The sequence below is a fragment of the Lactuca sativa genome, chromosome 2 (assembly GCF_002870075.4).
Source record: "Lactuca sativa cultivar Salinas chromosome 2, Lsat_Salinas_v11, whole genome shotgun sequence".
Taxonomy (NCBI): domain Eukaryota; kingdom Viridiplantae; phylum Streptophyta; class Magnoliopsida; order Asterales; family Asteraceae; genus Lactuca; species Lactuca sativa.
The window spans coordinates 148,805,534-148,830,521 of record NC_056624.2 but is presented as its reverse complement, the minus strand read 5'-3'; the positions used below and the strand labels follow the sequence as shown (position 1 = coordinate 148,830,521).

Below are 24,988 nucleotides of genomic sequence, written 5' to 3'. Positions count from 1 at the left end.
TTATCCTTTTACAAAAAGTTATACTCTAACATTGTATGAACAATGACCAAAAATATTAACAAAAATAAGTAGGAACAGGTGGAAGACTTAGTTCGTTGCAGAGAAGAATACCCAGACTAGAAAGTAAAACGTCAAATCTAGCATAAATACAAACATATTGAGCAAGATGAAAGATATATACAGTCAACTTACACTATTTAAGAAAAAAACTCATTATTCGACAAACAAAATCATACATCGTTAAATCAGTAAACATTCAACTATTTCTCAGTGTAAATCGTGAAAAACAAACATCGATCGAAGATATACGTACATAGAGATTCGGAATGAATCAGATGAGAAATATTTCAGTAAAACCACGTTATCCAGTCAACCGGAAAACAAAAACGAACACAAACAACATACATTTCGTTAATCTATATAAGCTAGCTAGGTGTACGATCATATTACTCTTTTTTGATACCCAAATCCAGAAACACAAGTTAAAGCATGTATATATAAACCATGGATCGATACATGTATATATGATATTCTGCATATACATATGAAAACAAAGAGAAAAACCAGGGATGATATACCTAATACCTAGCTTAACAAGTCGCCGGAGGTATAATGAAGAAGAAGATGAAGAGAGAAATGATGTAAAATGGAGTTATGAGAAACGAAGGGTTTTTTGCAGCGATTTATAAAGAGAAAAAGCTTCGATGAGAGAGAGATAATCTGTTTCTGCTGCAGCTGCTGCTGCCTACTGGGAAATAATCGTGCACAAGCTTGTCTCCGCCACGTGTATTCTTTTCATTGATTCGAAATGTGACTTTACCCGTTTTACCCTCGGACAACTGCTACTTATGGGGTAACAAGGATGGGTAGTTTTGTCCTTTCGGTATTGTAATGGCTTAATGGGTGTGCGTATATGGCCACGTTCATTTCTTGTACGTAACGGAATTCAGGAAAAAGAATTCTATTTAGTTTGTTCTATTATCCACACAAAATCCTGTCAAATACAAATGAAGTTAAAATTGTACTACAAACTAGCATAGCATTAAGAAAAATATTCTTAATGAAGAAGAGTTTTTCTAATACATTTGTTAGGAATAATTACTTAGTAGGGTAATAATGTTTCCAGTTTGTCCGTATTAGGTCACTAAGATTTTTTTTTTGTGCGTATTAGACCAATATTGTTGTTATTACCGTTTAGAAATAGTCTTTTTTACCCGTTAAAACCGGTAAAATGAATATTTCTAAACGGTAATAACAACCACATTTGTCTAATACGTACAAAAAAAAACCTTAGTGACCTAATACGGACAAACTGAAAACCTTATTACCCTCCTAAGTCATTAACCCTAATTTTAAAAACATTGAGAATATATGACCATCAACAGTAAACTACTTCGTTTAGAATTCGCTTCGTCCCATATAACCTGCTACTCCTCTATATGGCGAAGCTCTTCATCTATAGTTGTCCCTTTGGGGACATCCGATAAAATTAGAACGATACAGAGAATATTAGCATGACCCATGCGCAAGGATGACACACACAAATCGAGAAATGTTCCAAAAAAAATTTAACCCTTCGTCGTCTTCTTTGGAACCCTAATTCTCTTTTCAAATGCTAATAGAGTTCAATTGCAATTCTTACGTTTCAGTAGTTCATCTACTGAAGTCATGATCAGACAACATGTGGATTCTATGGTCAGATTGATCTTCTTGTTGATGTCTTCAACCATTTGTGGCAAGTAAGGGTGATCTTTCTTTCTATAAAGTATCCTTTAAGTTTTTTACTTTTCCTGTCATTAAGTTTCATGCTTTATAAACTTCTGTTTATGTGTTGTATATAGTATGTATGTATTTGTTTATGTGATGATTTTTTTATTCATTTTGCAACTTCAGTTTCTTAGTTCATGGTGGTTTTGTTTTTTATAAAATAATTGATAATAGACATCCTCTGCAAGTCCCTGTTGGTTTTACATTTTCATTCGTTATCAAATGTAGACATTGATGGGAGGTATCAAAGTGAGATTGTTTTTGTACATATAGATGTGTTCATGTAAACATTTAAATGACAAAAAAAAGTTATTAATAAAATGTTGCATATTTATGTAATGAAGATCATCAATCATATGAGTTTTTGGACTTAAAAGTTCTGGAAGGGTTGTGAGATAAGTTTAAATGGAAGCAACTATTTTCAGTCAAACAAATCATTCACATTGATTAGTAAGCATGTTTTCTAAATACTCAGGGTTAATGACTTAGGAGGGTAATACGGTTTCCAGTTTGTCCGTATTATGTCACTAAGGTTTTTTTGTACGTATTAGACCAATATGGTTGTTATTACTGTTTAGAAATAGTCATTTTACTGGTTTTAACCGGTAAAATGACTATTTCTAAACGGTAATAACAACCATATTGGTCTAATATGCACCAAAAAAAACCTTAGTGACCTTATACGGACAAGTTGGAAACCTTATTACCCTCCTAAGTCATTATCCCCGTTTGTTATTTAAAGGTATTAATTAAACTTACTAGGGAATACAATATTTTATTGGAAAAAATACAAAACTAGCCATTTTTCTAATTACTTATCAAAAAATAGTCAAAAAAAACTCACTTCGTCAAAAATAGCCCACAAAATAGTAGTCAACAGAGGATGACTACAGTCAACGCTCGTTGACTACTCTTTTCCCCTAATGAGCTACTGTTTCAATTGGTCGTTTACTTTTTCGTGGCCCATTAGCCCAAAGTATATAATGAAAAAAAATTTAGATTAGGTCATTTTCCTATTGTTTTCTTTTGTTTGGCTACGTTTTTCTCTCAATGGAGTACCCGAATAACAACCATGTTTGTCTACTTTTTTAAAAAATTTTACCGTGTTTGTGATTAGAAGTAGGTTTGTTTATGGGGATAAAAAATATTTTGAAAAAAATTGAAAAAAAAATATATATAACCGTACAAGTGCCCAATGCACTATTTGTGCAGTGTCGACTTGTACACCATAGGTTTTATATGAAACCGTACGGACGTTTTCTTTTTCGTTTTTTTATATGGTATCAATAGAAAAGGAATTGTATGTATTTTTTTGTGGTATATATATATATATATATATATATATATATATATATATATATATATAAGGAAACCGTAGGTTTCACAAAAAAAAACCGTTTTTTTTTATTAAAAAATTTAATAGCCAATAAACATTTGTATCCTCTTGTATGTATCTTATGATTTTTGTTTGGAAAAAAAATCGTAGGTTTTCTAAAATGTATTGTTTTATATATATATATATATATATATATATATATATATATATATATATATATATATATATATATATATAGAGAGAGAGAGAGAGAGAGAGAGTTAGGTTCAAATGTTTTCACTATCTATTGTGTGCATGTATGATTGATTCTGTACCAATCATTTTAATTATTTTAAAAAAGTAATTAATGCATATTAAATGCTGAAGATGTAATTAATATCCATTATATCTTCAACATATAATATGCATTAATTACTTTCTTAAAATAACTAACATGATTGGTCCAGAATCAACACAATAGATAGAGAAAACAAAATAACTTAACCCTATATATATATATATATATATATATATATATATATATATATATATATATATATATATATATATATAGAGAGAGAGAGAGAGAGAGAGAGAATTAAACATCAAGTTTATTTTTTCTAAAAAAGTCTTTATATTTTTCTATTTTTGTTTGATTTAGCCCTTTTGCATTTTTACCAGTAATCTTTTGGTTTTACATTTTTTTTCCGAAAGAAACTTAGTGCTTTAAAAACCGATCGAATCAGGAACCGGAGGTGACGACTGTTGGATTTGGACCGGTTTTATAACGATTTCCTGACTGGATTGAACCGGCCGATTTTGGTAAAAAATCAGTTCAACCGACTGAATTGAACCGGAATGGACCGGAGAGTCTTGGATTTTTGTGTTTGTTTTGGACTTCTATGTTTGATTTTGGCTTGTATAATGATTGTTTTTATTTGTTGCATTCTATTTACATTTGTAATACTAAAAATATGACAAGTTTTGTAATCAATATATGTAGGATAATTAAAAACATATAAAAATATAGAACCGTTTGACCATCCGGTTGAACCGGTTAAACCGGAAAACATTACCCGACCGGTTCAATTAAAAAACAGGTTTTTTAAAGATTAAAGAAACTTAACTTTTTCCAAAAAAAATCACCTTTGGCAAACTTTTTGTTTTGTCTCATAATTTTTTTCATGTTATTGTTGTTGTTTTTGGTGTTCTTGATAGTTTTGAACACTAAAATATGAAAATGACATCCAATATTTTTCAAAATAAAGAGAAATGATGATGTGTTTAATTCTTGTTGGCAAAATGCATATCAAAAATTATTTATAGGATGCTCATATATTTGTACAAGGTGAATAACAATGATCTAAGCTTACTTGAAATCTTAGATTGTTTGGAGTTTATAAACTCCCTTTCTGTTTGATTCTTAAACCAAGTTAAGATGTCAAAACATTTGTCTTCACTTGCTACAAACTTTGATGATTTTTGTAATAAGATTTTGATATGTATTTTGCCAACGAGAATAAAAAATATGTATTATTATGCATTTTGCGAACAAGAATATGTATCATAAGTCATAAGCCACAGACCATAAATCATAAACCATAAACCATAAACCATAAACCTTAAGTTCTAAACTCTAAGCCACTAACCATAAGCTATAAGCCTTAAACCACAAGTCAAAAGCCAAAAAGCTATAAGCCCTAAACCATAAACCAAAAATCCAACCCCCAAGATCATAAGCCATAACCCATAAGCAGAGGCGGATGATTTAAGGGCCATGGGAGGTGGTTTTTGGCTTCTTAATACATATATGTGTTGTATATATATTTTTAGTAGTTTTCTTGGCCCCTCAAGTTTATTATATAAATTATATAATCAAAACTATATTGAAATAGCTAAGCAACTCTGAAAATCAGAAATCTATCGAATAAGATTAAATTTTGAAAAATACACAACAAAAATCAAAACCAATCCTAAAAATTAGGATATTAGTTAATTAGGAAACTAAACATTTATAAAAAGCCAAAAAATGCTATAATCCTAGTTATTAACCCCATATTTGAAAAAAAAATACAAAACTTCATACTAAATAATCATCACTTCCAAGAACTTTGAAAATACCATAAATAAAACATCGAACGTCGGAATACTCAATTACGCATGTTTCTCAACAGAAACATAAAATGCTCACCACCCTCATCTTTGCATGTGTTTCGTCTCTCCACTCTACATTTTGCTTAAACTGAAGTGTAATCTTAAACTCTTATTGACAAGGCAACATCCTCTATCATCAGATCTCAGGATCTGTAAGTTCTTCTTTTTGTTATAGTATAATACTTATGATGTGTAAATAAGTTTGAAGGATAACATATCATGCTTGCACCTGGTCATCTACAACAATAGTTGTATGCAAATTGAAAGCTATCTATCCATTAAAATATTAAAAAGTTGAAAGCCTAGGTGAATAATTATTAAACTTATTAAATGTGCTACTTAATTTAGAAATTTTAATTTTGTTAAACATCTAATATTCTAAAAATGATTTGGAATGCAGACTAATCATTTTCCATAGTTTATCATATATTAATATTAATATTATTCCAACATTTTAATTTTACAAGACATGTAAGTCCACTCTCGAAAATGTAATAAAATGGTAATTTGGAGGTTCCGTGGCATTTCATAATTAGATGATCACAAAACAAATATTTGGTTGGTTTTTTAGGAGTGAATATTTTATAAGCACATAATGAACTAATTTATATGATTATTTATGAAGTTTTGATTTCAGCCTTTTTAATTTTAACGTTGGAGTTTTGCCCTACCCATAAGTTTTAAGCCTTAAACTCTAAATCATAACCATGAAAGTTCTAAAATATGAAGTAAACTTTTGTCGTTGTCTAAGATTCTAAGTCAACATAGACCATTATTTTTCACCTGCTACAATCTTTAAGCATTATTTATATAGATTTTGATATTTATTTTTCCAACAAAAATTAGAAATGCACTTTTTCACTTTGTTTTGAAACAAAAAATATCACATTCATATTTTAATGTTGAAAACTATCAAAAACACCATAAACAACAACAACAAAAGAAATTATAGGGATTATGAGCTAAAAAAATGTCTAAACAAAAAGATTTGCCAAATGTAAGGGTTTTTTCAAGAGAATAAAACTTCGGATTTTTTTTCGAAAAAACTTTTGTAAAACGGGAAGACCACAAACTTGCTAAAATGACCAAATAAAAGAAAAATGGGAATGTAAGAACCATTTTACAAAATAATAATAATAATATTAATAATAATAAATTTGAGGGTTAATAAAAAAATTCGATATATAAAGTGTTTTATGTTATTAACCCAAATTAAAACTAGAATTTAAACAGGAATATTTAAACCCAATAGGTAGAAATACTCAAATAACGACCACAAGCCGGATCCGGGTTGAGATAGTTGGATCCGAATGAAAACAAACTGAGCGGGGAAATACATGTCCTTAATTTCGAATAAGAGCAAAACCAGTCGACCGTTTCCACACCAACGGGCAGCAACTCCAACATCAAATCGAATCAACAATGGCGAGAACCAAACAACCTGCTAAACGAAGTTGGGGCAAGCGACAATCTGGTCACTATCTCGATCTCCATCTCTTGCTCTCCGATCTCGTTTTTGTTTTCAGGTTTTGTTCAAACCCTAATTTTTTTTCCTTCTCTGTGTAATTGCAGCTGGAGCATCAACTTCAACCTCAACAAGTACGGTAATGCTCTTAAAACCCCTCTCTCGTTTCAATTTTTGAATTCTTTCCATAAAATTCGTCGTTTCGAAGTTTTTCTGATGCAATGTAGTTTTATTTCTTTTTGGTTGCTTTTTGAATCGCGGCAGCCACGGAAATCTCCGAGAAAGGATCCAGGGAGTGAGTTTTTGCTCACATTTCGATTTGTGTTATGTGTTTTTGAGTTTTCTGAATTGAAGTATTTTGGAATTTAGGTTCAGGAACTGGACAGAGGCAGAAACAGAAACCCCATCGTTTTAAGCCTGGAACTCAAGCACTTCGTGAGATTCGTCGTCTTCAGAAGACTGTTAACCTTCTCATTCCAGCTGCTCCTTTCATTCGAACTGTAAGATGTCTTGATCTATCAAATCATGTTAAACTTTTGTATGTATGTGTTTATACACATTGATTGACATCTGCTAATTCAGGCTTTAGGGTTTAGCAAATATAAGGAAACAAATTATGAAACTTTTGTTTACCCCTGTTTAGATTATGAAACAAATTATGAAATTGAGAATCACTATATACAAATATCATGAAACATTAAGGATTCTAGTGATCTATATAAACTGGTTTTGTGTCAAATTAACCAAATTATAACTTAAAAACCTTTCTATTCATGTGGCTACAAAGTTGTGAATTACATTAACATTATACAGTAGTAAGCTTTGGTAAATCTTGTTCTTTTAAAGTTATCAAATATAGTTAATTCATGATCTAATAAGTTGTATCTAATGCAACACAGATATCAAATTTGAGTATATATGAGATTGAAAATTATAGTAAGAAATCTTTAATGATGTAATAACATTTGAGTTTGTAGGTAAAAGAGATAAGCAACTACATTGCCCCTGAAGTTACACGTTGGCAAGCTGAAGCTCTACAAGCCCTTCAAGAGGTTTCATAAACATTTCTTGATTAATTAATTAATTTATTTTTTATTTCATCAATTTAATGAAAACTTATATTTAAGCAAAAATTCAGGCTGCAGAAGATTACATAGTTCAGTTGTTTGAAGATTCAATGTTGTGCTCGATTCATGCAAAGCGTGTTACCCTGAGTAAGTTTTTTCATGGAGCTCTGATTGTTTGTGGACGCGACACCTGTCCTCACATTTTCTTTATTTGTTTTTTTTAGTGAAAAAGGACATGGAATTGGCTAGAAGGCTTACGAAGAAAGGGCAACCATGGTAGTTATATTCATAGGACAAATGTTGTATGCTGTAACAAGAAGTCTTTAGGTAACTAGATTATATTAGATAATGACACTATTCCAATTTGATTATTTTATGCAAATTTAGTGTAGTAGAAAACACATTTGGTTGAGAATTTTAATTACTTTGTTGAGTAGTAATTGATGTATTTAGTGTGTTTATTTTTACATGTTGAAATTGAAAGGTTTTTATGGTTCTTGTTAAAAATAAAAAAGACTGAACTATTTCTGATTTGAATGAACATGCTAATTTGAAGGATTCTATGCTTTTTATACTGAAAACTTAAATAAAGAGACACTCGATCGAAAATGGTTAGTTTTTGTTGCAAATTATTTAAATTTACTAATAAAAAAAGGTTTTTATAGCAAATGATGGTTTTAATGATTGTAAACATCTTAATGAGAGACTTAAAGAAGATGAAATGAGTATTAAACATTTGATTTGTACGAGTTTTTGGAATAAATCAAGAGTAAGATTGAATAAAACCTAGGGATGTCAAAAAGTCCCGTGGGACCCCGATCCTGCGGGGGCCCCGTTCCGTATGGGGGCATTTGTTGAAAAAAACCGGGGGCGGGGGCAAGGTTAACCCCCGTTTTAATTTCGGGGGCGGGGGTGGGGGTTGGTAGTCCCGTCCCGAAACCCCCATGGGGGCCCCATTAATAAATTATATAAATTGACATATGTTAATTATATAAGTATAATAAACAACGAAATGATTTTTACGTACAAAAATTCAACAAAAACATGTTTTTAAGTTGTTTGTAACATGTAAAGTTATGTTATAAATATCTATTTGTTATCCAAAAAATAGTTTCTTTTAGCCCAAACAAGAACTTATTTTAGCCCAAATAAGTTAGCCCAAAATCAATCGAGGGCGGGGGAACGGGGGCGGGGGCGGGGGTCAGAAGGGGAATTCGGGGGCGGGGGCGGGGGTGGAAAGGATGGAGATTTCGGGGGCGGGGGCGGGGACGGGGGAACGGAAAAATTTTGGGGGAGGGGGCGGGGGATGCAATCCCCGTCCCGTTTGCCCCCGTTGACATCCCTAATAAAACCTCCTAATTGATAATGATTTACAACAAAATTATAAGAGTAAAATAGCGTTGGAGACAAGTTATAAGAAACATAATTTATGATGTGAAATATTTATCTAAACATAATTTTTGGCTGTTTACACGTCTAATGAAAAACGTTACGGATATAGTCTTGATAATGTTTTAGGACTAATTAAAATAATGATAAAATTTTATGGTGTAATACAAATCTTGTTAACAAATTGAAAGTCATCATCATTATCTTGATCACAAAATTCAAAATGATCTTATTTGTCTATTAGCTAATAACAAAAGACATTATGTACTTAAAATAAGACAAATTATATGGTTGGTCTATGTGGTTTGTCAAAACGTGTTAATTGAGCATAACTATATAAACCACTATGTGTTTGAGCATAATTTATCTTGAAACATCAATCATTTATATATTTTTATAAGAGCAATTATATATTTTACATACATCATTCATAAGTATAAGTGACTATTGAAAGACTCATTTAAGTGTACTATTAAAAGATACTAGTAGATTGTGATTTTGTTTTGAAGATTAGGCTTTTGCCCCCTCCATAGGAAGTTTGTTTTTGGTTCATGGCTTGCAATGACTATCACATAATTTCTTATCCCCTGGAAAACACATTCTAAAAGCCGGGTTATTACAACAAAACCCCTTTTCTCCATTCACGATGCTAGGAACACACTTCCATCCTTGTAAGGACTTTATTATCCCACTCGTGCTACCTATACACATAAAAAGCGGTTTTCAATTTGTCATTAATTATAGGATTCATTCTAAGTAGACAATAAGAACATCAATGCACATTTTAATATATAGAAATGATTTTTGTTCCATAAAATACAAAAATGAAATGAAGGTGATTCTTTTTCTGTGAAAAAGTTAAATTAAATGATGAAATAAAATATTAACCTTTTAACGTTTGTAAAGGAAATCATTATCTTATGATATACATGATAGGGTGATAATCTTTTGTTTAGTATAAAAAAACATAGTTTTAACTCTTAAGAAATTTATTGTAGTTTATCTTCTTCTTCTTTTTTGTTATAGGATATGTTTTGTTATTTTCTAGAACAAATTCGTACAATCATATAATCATAATTTTAAATCTTTTTGTCCATATGCAAGATTTGAAAGTTTAGAGGTTTTTCGGTTATGGTAAAGTTTATTTATGTTATACTTGGTAAAATTTTAAGTTTATATGTCAAAGTATCTTAAATTTACATGTAGACATTTGACCAACAACAGTAGACCTTGACTTTCAACTATAAAAATAACGAGGTTTTAAGCTTGCGCTTTGCGTTGAGAGTTTAAACAATATTTTTCTTTTGTAAAAAAATCGAATGTGTTAGAGTGAGATAGAATGTATATAACAAAAAAACATAAATAACAATGTTTTTTCTGTTTTTGACATAGCCATACACACAATAAAGTCATACCGTTCAAAAACTACCGTAACTCAAACAAGTACAAATACATACACAAACTTTGAAAACCCATCTAAATATGGAAAGATATAAGTTACATTATGACTACAAATAGTTATAAATAAAAATACATATTTTTATGTGAATAACTGAAATATGAATATTTACAAGAAACTTATTTTTATATGTTTTTCAAAATATATAATACATAAAAAGGAATATATAAAAATTAAAATAAAAAATTGGAAAAACAGTTAAAAAGAAAAATCGAAATAAGAATATATACATAAAAATAAGGGAAATCTTCAATAAAGTCCTAATATTTTAGGTCAATTTACGATTTAGTCTCAAATTAAATTTTGTTTACAAAAAAAAGACAAATTACCAGCTAAAATTTCGGAATAATCTTTCGTGGTCGGTTTCACAGATTTAGTAGGTATATCGTCTTTTTACGTTAATTGATCCAAATTTTGGGGCTTTTTCATTAATTAATTAAAATTTTAGGACTTTTTCATTATTTTTTACCAATAAACCAAAATATTTGGATTTTTCTGAAGATTACATTTTAACTAAAATATATTATATGATCTAAGTTAATATGTACCATTCCCCATCTTCTTTCTTGTGCTCTTTCTAGGCTTACCGTGTGTTTTTATCGTCGCCGTCAAACCCAATAACAAAAATCTCACTCACAAGCATCGTTAACTCCATTGATTTTCCAAAATCATCCATTCACACCTCCACAATCATCTTTCAATCTCCAAATGAAGAATGGAGAAAATCTTTGTTGATTACGTGGATGTCCTTATTACCTAACCATGACTTAAACCATGGTTCCAACTCTCGGATGTTCCTATTATCTAACCATGACTCGAAACCATACATTAATGGTGTTGTCCATAGTGTTGTTAACAACAGAAGACAAATCCCACATGGTTCAACCACTGATACCTTAGTTTAAGTCTTACTTGACCCTTGTTTCCTTACAAAAGGGCTTGAAACCCATGAAGAATGAACCATCGAGCTTAGAAAACTCAAAATGGGTAAAAAAAACTCAACTCGGTATTATGTACCGAAAACCATGAAGAATATTGACTCTAATTATAAAAAAGGTCAACGAGCTATCCATCATAAATTATTAAACTATTAATTTGGTAAATCTATGAGCTATCCATCTATAAGATTGTGTTCCGATCTTTATCAAAAATCATTTATTAGTTTTTTTCTTGCCAAAAAGTAAAGCATTCCGGAAGCCCCAGATAGACTAAAACGTAATAATGACAATTGTTGTAATATCACACCAATTCATTATGACTAAAACGTAATATCACAACAATTGTCATTATTACGTCTTAGTCTGTTTAGGACTACCGAGTCCATTAGTTTTTGGCAAGAAAAAAACCAATAAATTATGAACTTTTTGATAAAGATTGGAACACAATCTTATAGCTCGATAGCTCGTAGGTATACCAAATTAATAGTTTAATAGTTTATGGTGGATAGCTCGTTGACTTTTTTATAATTAGATTCAACAATCTTCATGGTTTTCAGTACATAATACCGAGTTGAGTTTTTTACACATGGTGAGTTTTTTATGTAACACCCCGATTCTCAGGTATTAATATTATGGCTATTATGATTTCAAGTTTCAAGGTCTACTCGACGAGTGGATGTCCTGACTCGTCGAGTATGAGCGGGATTGGGCCACGTATTTAAGTGACCAACTCGCCGAGTCGGAAGAGTGACTCGACGAGTTGGAGCTGGAGGGTGAAAACCTAGTCCTCAGGGTTTTGCACCCTATTTAAAGGATCATTTTCCCCCTTAGCATGCCCTTACAACCCCTGCGAGTCCAGAAACCCTAAATTTCCGTTTTCTCTCCATCCTTGTGTGTTTAAGCTTGAAAGGTGGATCTTGGTGAGGAAAGGCTTGAAGATCAAGAAGCTTTGAACAAGGATCAGTTGGGGATCTAAAGTCTACCTCAGTGTATCATCATTTGAAGGTATCAAGTCATCACCTTGAGCTTCTTCTAGCTAGATCCCTTTTATATTTGAGTTTTGGGACCATTTTGGGGCATTTGGTGTTGCATTTCGAAGTAATGAACCAAGATCTGAAGTGGCAACTTCGGATCTAGGCTCGTCTTGGCTCTTATCATCATAAAGTCTCGGTTTTTAGCATGTTGGTGAAGCTCTTTTGCCTAGAACCTCTTCTTTAGCTTGATTTAAGTCATTAGCACCTTGCATGCACGTAAAGTTGCAACTTTACGTGATAAACATGCCCTGGGAGCTTGGATCTGCAGTGTGGAGCCTTAGCATGGCTCAAAAAGCATCTGTATAGATGAAGGACCGAAGGGACTCGGCGAGTGGCATGGTCGACTCGGTGAGTCCGATGAAGATTGTTGTAGACTCGGCGAATCAGTAGAGTGACTTGGCGAGTCCAATGAAGATTGCCTTGGGCTCGGCGTGTCAGACGAGTGACTCGGCGAGTTGGCAAGTTAAGCAAGGAACTCGGCGAGTAGCTGAGGGTACTCGACGAGTTGAGGTCAAAATGGACTGTTGACTTTGACAGTTGACTTTGACTTTGACCAAGGGTTGACCAGTTGACTTCTGAAGGTATTTAGGCAAATTGGATATTTATAGCAAAGGACATTGGTGAATATATGTGTAGGAGTTGGAGTTACATTTGGAGGAGTTTGACACTATCTTCCAAGCTACTTGTGAGGTGAGTTATCCTCACTGTACTCAAGGGTCTAAGGCACCAAGGTCGACCCTTTGTTTTGTTATTGGGATTATTACTGTTGTGATATGTTAGTTCGGTATCCTGGTAGATAGGATGGTTATATGCTAGTATGATCTGTTGGATCGGTATTCTGGTAGATCGGATGTGGTTATGCTTAGTGACCTATAGTTGGTCTGACTGTCTGCATGCTAGTTGTTATGCCAGTTAGGTAGATCCGTATGACTACCTGTAGTATCATGTGATTATCTGTATGTGCATTATTTGTGTTATATGTCGACATGTTATATGGGATGGGTTCAGGAGAAACTGCTCTGTGCGGTAACCAACAAACCCGAGAGCATTCCGGATACGAGTTGAGGGAGACTCGTACTGTGGGCTCGGTGGCAATCCAGATGTGAGCTGTGGGCCCGGAAGGCAATCCAGACTCACACTGTGGGCCCAGGGGTAATCCAGTCCGTAAAGTTGTGGACCCAATACATGTTATTTGTATATTGTTATGTGAAGTGTATCGGTATGTTGGCATTCCAACCCAATAGTTGAGGGCCTGGGGTATTCCATCCTGATGGATGATTGGACCCATAGTATGTTGTTTGTTATTGTATGTGTATGAGTATTTTGGGGGTAACTCACTAAGCTTTCGGACTTACAGTTTCACTTTATTGTTTCAGGTTCAGCGGATGGCCGCGGGAAGGCGAAGGCGTGACAGTACACTTCCTCGATTGATGATTATGATTTCTGGGAAATATGATGTTTAAACTATTTTGAAAACAAATTGTAATAACTGAGTAGTTTTTAATTGATTTAAAAGTTTTAAATTGGCTTAAATTTTATGGGTGTTACATTTTAAGCTCGATGGTTCATTCTTCATGGTTTTCAAGCCCTTTTGTAAGGAAACAAGGGTCAAGTAAGACTTGAGTCAAGGTATCAGTGGTTGAACCATGTGGGATTTGTCTTTTGTTGTTAACAACACTATGGACAATGTCATTAGTGTATGAGTTCGAAACAAGGTTCGAGTCATGGTTAGGTAATATCGATGGAGTTAACAATGCTTGTGAGTAAGATTTTTGTTGTTGGGTTTGACGACGACGATAAAAACACATGATGAGCCTAGAAAGAGTGCAAGAAAGAAGATGGGGAATGATACATATTAACTTAGATAATATAATATGTTTTAGTTAAAATGTAATTTTGAGAAAAATCCAAATATTTTGGTTTATTGGTAAAAAATAATAAAAAGCCCTAAAATTTTGATTAATTAATGAAAAAACCTCAAAATTTGGATTAATTAACTAAAACAGATGAGATACCGACTAAATCTATGAAACTGGCCACGAAGGTTTATTCCGAAGTTTTTGCCAGTAAACTTTCCTTTTTTGTAAACAAAATTTAATTTGGGACTAAATCGTAAAGTGACCTAAAATATTAAGACTTTATTACGTAAAAATAGTGATTATGTAAAAAAAGAAAAAAAAAAACTCCAGTTTTTAAAAAGCAAATTTTTAAAAATACAATAGTAAAAACATTTTAAAAAAAAGTTAAAAAACTATTTATCAAAACAAACTAAGTTTCAAATTCATAAAAGAAAGCCATAAAAACCATAAAAGAGACTAAAATAAATAACCATAAAGCTTGGTGAGCTCACATGAATTCGAATTCCTAAGAAAAAACACTTTTAATGACAGACAATGCCTATCGTAATGCCTAAAGATGACAGACAATGCCTATCGTAATGACAGACAATGCCTATCATAATGCCAGTTCTCCTTCTTCTTCGTCTATCACTTCTAGAAAAAACACTTTTAATGACAGACAATGCCTATCGTAATGCCTAAAGATGACAACAAATGTTGTTACTGAAAGCCATGTCATACATCAAGATGACATACATTTTTTCTCTGTCATAAATTTACGAAAGATATTTATGACCTACAATTAAGACTAAGGGTGTTCATGGATGGTTAACCAAGCCGAAAACTTATTTCGGAAAGCTAACCAAGATTATCGATTCGTTCATTTCTTGAACCTAAACCTAAACCGAAAAATAAGGTTAACCGGTATTTGGTTAACCGACTTTTTCGGTTCGGTTATCCGGTTAACCAATTAATCGTTACTAATGTAAAAAAATATGTTAAGATTATCAAACCACATAACAAATTTCCTAAAAAAGAACTAATGACAATGAATGATCCATATACTTCGTTTAATTATATTGTTGCTTTTATTAATAATGAAATTATGATGAATTATCAAATATCCATGGAATATGGAAAATAATATCGAGTAATATAAAAATGTATTTTTTAATTAATAAATAAAAGATAGTCAAATATTTATTTATTTATGTGAAATGCAAAAGATAGTCAAATATCACAATTATTATTTGTAATTGGAAATTTCTAACAAATAATTTGATATTAACTTAAACAACTAAATATAAACAATATTTTAAAAAATAGAAAATAAAATTTCGGTTTTTCGGTTAACCATCCATAACAAAAAAAACATGAACCATAATCGAACCGAAAAACCAAAGATTTTACCGGTTCCGTTAACCAAACCGAAAAATTCAAAAATATTGATTTTGTTAAAGCTAGTTTGTCATCACATGGTTAGAGGTTAATCAACTCCAAATGGAACAAGGGCAATTAAGGTTTTCTTAATTTGTAATTCAATAAAAAAATAAAAGTTCACTTGACTATAACCAATGTATGCTCTTTAAAATAAGTTACAAAACAATTATTTAGCTAAATCCTAACACTTATCATGTGAAAATCAGTTAAATCTATCTTCTAAGTTTGGAAAAGTTTGACAAAATTGAAATGGAATACAATGACATACTGATAAATACAAACATATAGATATATAATAACATAAAGTTTAGGTCATTTTAACCAGTTGAGCTTAGTGAATTACACAACCACACTTCAAAAAGATTAGTTGTAGGAGATGAGAGATCCTTAAATAACATCGAGTTACAAATCCAAAAGCTGGAAATAAACTACGCCTAAGGCTTATTAGGCTGCGTTCATTCACATATAGTTTGGATCAAATAAATCAGAATTTGGGTGATTCAATTCAAATGAATCCACGGAACAAAGATATAGATACCGATTAAAACCTATAGTGGATAAAACAACCATGAAAAAGAAAGAGAGAAAGAGAAAAGGGAAAATGACACATATAACCTACGAACTATTTAGGATTTACCCTTTTAATCTGTAAAAAAAAAAATTATAGCTTTATGAGGGAACTAAGTTGTGGGTAACATGTTCTTTTAGGCTATTTACTTGTTTTAGTTGGTTTGGATAATAGATAAATCAAACTTGGGCCCCACCTCTCTCTCATCTTAGCACTACTGTTGGTCATTACCGGTCAATTAAAAAATCTTTTATGTAAGTAAAACATTAATGCACCAAACTAAAAACAAAATCCCTTCGAAAATCACAACATCACAAATCAACAACCTTTGGCTACATTCTATAAACCCACCTCATTCAAATTTGTTTTACAATTTCTTTAAAATGTTTGTTGAAGTTTGATCGATAGCTTCCTCATTACCAATGTGAAAACCCAAACGATCCTAACTTTGGGTTTTTGCTTTTACATTTCAAATCCTTGATCGCCACAGTCAGAAATCCTTGTTTGTATTCCCCTTTCCTCCAAATCGAATGTTGTTATAGGTTAATAATTTTGAATTTTTGGAAGTTTTAGCGAACTGTGACCATTTCTTGAGGTTATGGTGAGGTGGCGATTGATTAAGATTGTTAAAAGCTGATTTACATGAAGAACAAAGCTTCGATGATATTGTACAAGGCTGCCATGGTGTCTTTCATGATCAATCTGTATTTTCACCATCGTTTCTAAGATCTTGAATTTAGTCCAATAAACATGAGCCTTCAACCAACAATTCATCATTATTGTTCCTTGTATAAGATGTTATGAGTTTTTTTGGGTTACTGTGTGCGATTTTCGGTGATATGTTCATACTCTAAAATAAGTTTGCAAATCCAACCATTCTCCGACTCTTTCTACTCTGCATCTTTATATCGTTTTTTATCAAACTAGACGTGTTCACAAATTTCAATCGATGGGATTAATGGAACCATTGAAACATGAGCGAAGTTCAAATTATTAAAATACCTTATAGTCGATAGCTCATAACTCAATTTTTGATAAATTGAGTACCATTACAGGAACCCACTAATCTCTCATTTTCCTCAAAACGTCCCAATCTATCGAGCAGTCTTGCTTGGCATCCCGATCTGGTGAAGACGGTGGTCCAAACGACGGTGAATTAGATGGAAGACATTGGCGATTAAAGGAGTCTCTGGAAAGAGAAGGTCTAACCAGAAGGAAGAATTGGAGTCTATCATCGTCACAACCTTAATCATCAGCTTAGATTTGTTGCCTTCATCTTCAACCTTCATCATTGCCAAAGAATATTCAAGCATATTATGGTTGCAATCAAGGTCAAAGCTATAGGAGGAACATATATACAGAGCTTTAGAGAGGAAAAAGATTAGAAATTTAGGTGGTTGATTGGTGCATGATAGTTGTTTGTTGATAGCGTGGTTTACTGGTTTATGAAGGTGAAGGATGAAGATGATCTAGTGTTAGCGTACTACGAGAGAGAGAGAGAGAGAGAGAGAGAGAGAGAATTGTGGGCCCCTCTTATTATTTTTAATTATTAAAATGTAAAAGTACGATGAGGTGTCATAAAGGGTAACCGGGTTACCCCTTCGTTTTCTCAAAAATGATGTTTTAGATCCAACACAACCAACTTTGTTTCCTTAAAAGACGCACAAATAACATTAGGGACTGAATGAATCAACCCTAAAAAGTTTGTGGGTTATATATGTCATTTTCCTAAGAGAAAAAGACAAAGCAAAAAAATCCAAGTATAAAAACAATTACTTAACCATGATAAACCTTAAATTGAAAAGACAAAGCAAAAAAATATACATAGGGCACATAAAGAAGAGTAAATTACACAAATGGTCCCTATGGTTTGGGGTAATTTGTACGTTTGATCCCTAAATTATTTTTTTAACTCGGAAGGTCCTTACTTTTTGATTTTGTTACGCGTTTGGTCCCTACTATTTGCTTTTGTTATACGTTTGGTCTTGTCTTACCTAAAAAGAATATTATTTAAATAGAGAAAAATGATGGGGTATGTAAGGTAAGGTGAGGGAGTGGTGTTGGGGGTGTGTTTATTTAAATCAATTAAAAAATCAATGGCAAAATAGTCTTTTTAGGTAAGACAGGGACCAAGTGTGTAACAAAAACAAACGGTAGGAACCTTCCGAGTTAAAAAATAATTTATGGACCAAACACACAAATTACCTTAAACCATATTTACTCCGTAAAGAAACATAGGAGATTGGTAAATCTTACCTGACTTTGGGGTTTGATGGTGATCGAGAAATCCTTGCGGTGAAAAAAGAGGTTAAAAATGATGAAGAAGAGTCATGTAAAAATGTGGCAGCGTACAAAGCCTTTAAGCCTTTAAGAAATAGTTGGCCTAATAAAAAAAACAAATTATTAAAAAAATAATAATAAATTACTGTTCACACATATGTTTTTGTTAAGTATATATAATGGGAAAAAGACGCTTATAGGCATTTTTTTAGGGTGTTTCAAAATTTTGTCACAAAAACTCGAAATTTTAGCTATAGACATGCACTCCACAGAGCACCCTCTACGGTCTCCGCGGAACAACAAAATCTCCACGGAACAAAGAATTTTGTACGATATGAGAGTGACCTATGAATCTCCGCAGAGATACGTCAACGGAGTGATTGCTTCGAGGTTCATTAAACCCTCCGCAAAGGTTGTGACGAGGGCTCCACAGAGGCGTTAACCTCTCTGTGGAATGGGCCGTTAGAAGCGTATTAGCGACGATTTTTTGTGATATAAAGGATTATGTTTTTTTATGATCTATTTTCAAATATCCATCAGTTTTAGGGTTGAAAATTTGTTCAAAGAAAATATGAGTTTTGTTATTTTATGTACGGGGTTTTTTGGCAGTTGAGTAATGGAATTGACACCTACGTTAGACCAAAGTTTAACAACTTAGGTTTATTGTTTCCGCCTAATTTTGACCGTCAAATATTGTTTGATTTGGTTAAAAGTAAGGCTAATACGTTCAATAGTAATATATCATTGTCATTTAAACACCCGGGTGGTCGGTTCATGAGTATGTTATGAATATTGTTTGATAGTTGTTTGTTAATAAAATGTCATATTTATTATTATTAATTAATTAAGTATAATTATATAATACATGTTATCACATGTTAATATCATGTACCTTAAGATCACAAACCTTTCATTCTTTTAATCCAATGGATAAAAATTGGTAATACATTCACACAATACTTGAAATTCACATTTGATCCTAACCCGCTATATATATATATATATATATATATATATATATATATATATATATATATATATATAGAGAGAGAGAGAGAGAGAGAGAGAGAGGTAGATTCAAATGTTTCTCACATCTATCGTGTGCTAGAATGCACCAAAAAGAATTTAGCAAAAATTATATGTATATTAAATGATATACATATTTATAATTCTTTTTTATGGAAACTGATTAAAATCGTCATTAATGTCAACAATAATATTCTTTCAAAATAGTTTGTATCTAGAAGAATGAAAATGTATTCTAGCAGAATAAGAGTGTATTCTAGCAGAATGAGAGTGTATCTAGAAGAATGAAAATGTATTCTCTGCAACTTTATTGTAATTTAAGTGAGTGGCTCCTGATACAAACAACGAACCCAAACATAAAAACCTTGGTATGAATTCATTCTGAAATAATGTTATTGCTGACATTAATGATGGACTTAATTAGTTTCCATAAAAAGAGAATTATAATTATAGACATCATTTAATATACATACAATTATGGAAATCATTTAATATCTATCTTTATTTAATTAAATAATTATTTAATTTTACTAAATTCCTATTGGTGTATTCTATCACACAATAAATATAAGAAACACATTAACCTAGCCCTATATATATATATATATATATATATATATATATATATATATATATATATATATATATAAGAAAAGATGCATATTTACCCAAGATCCTTAATCAAATACCAAATACCAAAAACAACAAAAAAAAAAATTAAGCAAAAAAAAAAATTTACAACTCCATTTGACCAAAATTTTCATTATATGTTATTTGCAGCAAAAACTTCCCATTGATATATTGTAATGCACATTTGGACATTAGAAGGCCTCCAAGCTTCAAAGTAGGCCTCTTAGGATGTTGTTAGACATTTTTTCCAAAATTAAAACTTTTTTCTAACTTTTTTTAAGTTTATGAAAAAGTTTTCCCCAACTTCAAACGTATATAACTATTTCATAAGAACTAAATCGTAGTTGATTATTTTTTCTATGAATTTCTTACCATATCGACTATAAATTCCATTTAGAAGCGTACAACATATAGACTCTAGATCTTGAGTTATAGATCTCCAAACTAGACTACTTAGTGATTTTTACACATTTCCAAAAATCACCATTTTCACATAAGCTTCAAAGAAACCTTTCTATTATTCAAAACCACTCATGTACTATTAATCACAACTTATGTAGATTAATCCATTCATTCTTTTTTTTTTTTTTTAAAATTAAGCTAGTAAACTCATTTTTCTTTTTCAAGATCTACATATTGAATGAGTTTAATAATTTAAAATAAAAAAGGAGTACATGGTATATGTAACATTTACACATTCATATATATATATATATATATATATATATATATATATATATATATATATATAGAGAGAGAGAGAGAGAGAGAGAGAAAGAGCAAGGTTCAAATGTGGATTGACATTTATGGTATGGACGTGTGGATAATGTTATTCTGTGAGAATTACAAAGAAAAATATGTTTTTTGATAATATGAATACGTTTAATCTTATATAATTATTTTAATTATTAAGCATTTTCACTAATTAAATCGTCAATAATGTTATTATACAATTTTTTTTAATTATTCTCATTCTGTCAGAATGTTATCAGGATGTTTATTGAGTCTCATTCTGTAAAAATTAAAATAAATAAAAAATGATGAATGAGAACAAAAATGAATTAGAATTGGTGAGAATCCATTAAAATAACAATAGTTATGTGAGATTGAACGTATTCACATTACTAAACAACATATTCTCTTAGTAATTTTTATAAAATAACATTATCCACATGTCCACACAATAGTTGTCCGTCCACATTATAATATATATATATATATATATATATATATATATATATATATATATATATATATATATATATATATAGTGAGACACATGTATTACATGGATTTATTTAACGAAAAATAAAAAAATGAATGTCTAATATTTGAGAAGTTTATATTATAAAAAATGAATTATTAAAGTTGAAGTGTTTTTTTCTTTTAAATTCAAACAAATACTTTAGATAAATAAACAAAGGCAATTAATAGGTTTTAAATTTAAGAATTTTGAAATTAGAAGGTAAGTCCATTAATGAAATTGATATTTATTTATTATTAAATTTATTGCAATTATTACATTTAAATGCGATGTGGAATCTCATAAAATGGATAAAACCATAAAATGACATGTGGAAAAAGTTCATTTAAAATAACCACAAAATGACATGTGACAAAAAGAATGAGAGTATGAAATGTGGCAAAAAGATCTTTATTTATTAGAGAGAGAGAGAGAGAGAGTGTGTGTGTGTGTATATATATATATATATATATATATATATATATATATATATATATATATATATATATATATAGGGGGGGGGGGGGGTAAACATTTAGTAATTTACTTATAGGAGCTGCAAGAAAAGAAGAAGAAGAAGAAGATGATGATGATGATGATGATGAAGAAAATTAAAACGTAAGATAATTTTCCATTTAAAGTCTTAATCAAGATATATATAAAATGCATAACATAACAACAATGATATATAAAGCTTCACAACAACATGTTTTGGGTAAAAATGTGATTTACATGATTTACATGAATGTAGACTTTTGTTTCTTGTATGTATTGTGATTTATGTTTCATTTATGGAGAGTTGCATATTGCTTATGTATATTTGTGTTTATATATATATATATATATATATATATATATATATATATATATATATATATATATATATATATATATATATATATATATATATATATATATATATATATATATATCGTTAAACGTATTTAATTACTTACTTTTAGTAATAGGAGTCACAAGAAGAAGAAGAAGAAGAAAATTGCACATAGAATACTTTTCCATCTGAACTTCTTAATCAAGAAATACACAAACTGCAAAACATAACAACGATATATAGAGCTTAACTAGAATATACTTATGGTAGAAATGTGATTTGCATGTGTGGAGACTTTCGTTACGTGTATGTATTGTGATTGATGTTTCATTTATGGAGAGTTGCATTTCGTTTGTGTTTGTGTGTGTGTGTGTGTGTGTATATATATATATATATATATATATATATATATATATATATATTAGAAATTCTAATAATCTGATGTAACGTTTTAGTTATCAATAAACGTGACATTTATGTTTTATATTGTTTTGTATTTGTCAATGTATTTTTAATGAATGTGATCCAATATCCCTACGTTGCACTGCTCGACGTTTCCTCGGCCGGCCGAGGGTGTAACAAGATCACTACAACAACCAGAAATGAGAGCTAGAAAGTACCCACCCAAACCCAAACTTTTGAGATAAAGGTATTGTACCTGGAAGAAGGAAATATTAAAAAAGACACACACCAAAGCCAAAGATGAACCCTACCCCCTACACATTACAATACCACTCCAAATATCCAACAAACACACACACACACACATGCACACAAATGAATGTTTAAACTGCAACAAAAATCATACATTGGAACTACCCATGAATCGATATGCGCACCAAACTCACATATGTTGTAGATAAACATGACACAAAATAAAACAAATAACACTTTGATAACCCTCCCCACCACCTTAGTGAGCCGTAAAAGGGAGAATGCATAAATTGTCCCAATTTAGGAGAAGCTTTGTACCCTTGTTTTAACCCAAATCAACACATTTGATTTATATTCTCAACCACTTTAACCGATGATGCTCCCTTATTATTGAAAGTAAGGTCATTTCTTGCCATACATATGAACCGAAGTGTACTCGAGAGGATAGTATGTGTGATTTTTTTATGCAATGAGGATTAATAGAAGCAATGTGAGACTGATAAGAGATGTTCAAGAGAAGTAACCCTAGATATGTTAAGTTCACACCTTTTGTCCACTTTCTCCATCCACCTCTATAAAAATTAAAAAAGGTAATGGAATTACTTCTTATTCCAAAGTTTAATCTCTTCCATCGCGACCTAGTATTATCCTGACTAAGAGATCCCTCCATAAGAAAAACCGATCGAACAATCACATCACCCTAATCATGAGGAAATGTGTTATGCTATAATATTGCCTGAAGAGATTTGGCCTTAGCTTTTGCAAAGCTTCTTTTCAGTTTCCTTTTTGCACAACCTTTTTTGTTATAAATTCCAATCGCAAGAGGGGGTTAGGGGGTGGGCAACAAATTGCTTGGCAATTCTAAGTAAAGAGCAGCCCGAATTAATATCTCGAATCAGTAGTGAGAAGATAGTGACCGTAAGGAAATAGTCCTTAGGTGAGATTCTAACTGTTGGCTCATCGCAATTCCATTTCTTAAAGTGGAAGTCCATTTTCTCTTTTTATGAAAATGAAAGTCAGGTTAGCCCCTTCTTTTCAATTCCATATATTCTCTCAAATTGTTGTTCGCTCACCATTTCAACTCATATCTAATGTATCCCACAACTGACCCCAAACCCTACCAGCTTTCTAATTTAGGCTCGGGTCTTGTTGAAGCACAACTCCCACATTGCATCGCCTCTCCAAATCTATTCGGTAAAATAGAAAGCTTGCATGAGGTTTAAGCACAACTAAACGGACGGAGAGAACATAGCTTAAGGCATTGGTTCGCTAAATCGACATATAAGAAGATTGCATACTGCATGGGTCCGAATCTCATTTCTTCTAGTCTTTTCCTACTAGACAATATCATAGTCAAGATATAGAATTATTTGTAGTCAAATTGAACATATAATTGTTGATTGACGAGTTTGTAGGTATGTGGATTTTTCATTTCAATAGGTTATGACTTACAACAAAATGGAACTCATAGTTGGTTATGGGAAGATATTTATATTTTTTTTTCATGTTCTACGAATTTGCAACTCTCTTTAATGAGTGCGACTCCAACTATATCCCTTTCTAATAGAGCCCAAAATTCTTTTACCCAAACATATGGAAGAAGTTAATGTGTTTCCGACTCTTCTGAAGCACCACAAAAAGCATAGATTGTGGAGGGTAGAATGACCCAACGATTTGAAAGTGCGGTTTTAGAAGGCAGTCAATTAAGAACCGCACGCCAGCCAAAAAAGTTGATTTTGATCGGCACTCAATTGTTCCAAAAGTGATTATAAGGACACTCAACGAAATAAAACATTTCCCATAGGCGACGTAGGGATCTGAATGTGATTGTACCCGAGTTATCTGCCAACAACTCCACATGTTGTTCAAAACAGTTAGATTACTACACA

General features: G+C 31.4%; 1 protein-coding gene and 1 non-coding gene across 2 annotated transcripts; both read left to right on the top strand.

Annotated features, from left to right (window-relative positions):
* Nucleotides 1–1,464: 1,464 nt before the first annotated feature.
* On the top strand, nt 1,465–1,567 carry LOC111909713 (U6 spliceosomal RNA). Its single transcript, XR_002856289.1, has one exon. It is a non-coding gene; the product is annotated as a U6 spliceosomal RNA (small nuclear RNA).
* A 5,002-nt stretch (nt 1,568–6,569) lies between these two features.
* LOC111909652 (histone H3-like centromeric protein CENH3) lies at nt 6,570–8,229 on the top strand. The gene is made up of 7 exons (XM_023905431.3): nt 6,570–6,710; nt 6,809–6,840; nt 6,966–6,996; nt 7,071–7,201; nt 7,679–7,753; nt 7,840–7,915; nt 7,993–8,229. The coding sequence occupies exons 1-7, from the start codon at nt 6,659–6,661 to the stop codon at nt 8,046–8,048; spliced, it is 453 nt and encodes a 150-aa protein (XP_023761199.1). The 5' UTR covers nt 6,570–6,658; the 3' UTR covers nt 8,049–8,229.
* Nucleotides 8,230–24,988: the final 16,759 nt, after the last annotated feature.

Bases quoted from the DNA above. Each gene is read 5' to 3' on its own strand.
- LOC111909652 (XM_023905431.3), top strand. From the start codon at position 6,659: ATGGCGAGAACCAAACAACCTGCTAAACGAAGTTGGGGCAAGCGACAA. The intron at 6,841-6,965 runs GTAATGCTCTTA...GAATCGCGGCAG, and splicing joins CTTCAACCTCAACAAGTACG to CCACGGAAATCTCCGAGAAA. The intron at 6,997-7,070 runs GTGAGTTTTTGC...TTTGGAATTTAG, and splicing joins TCCGAGAAAGGATCCAGGGA to GTTCAGGAACTGGACAGAGG.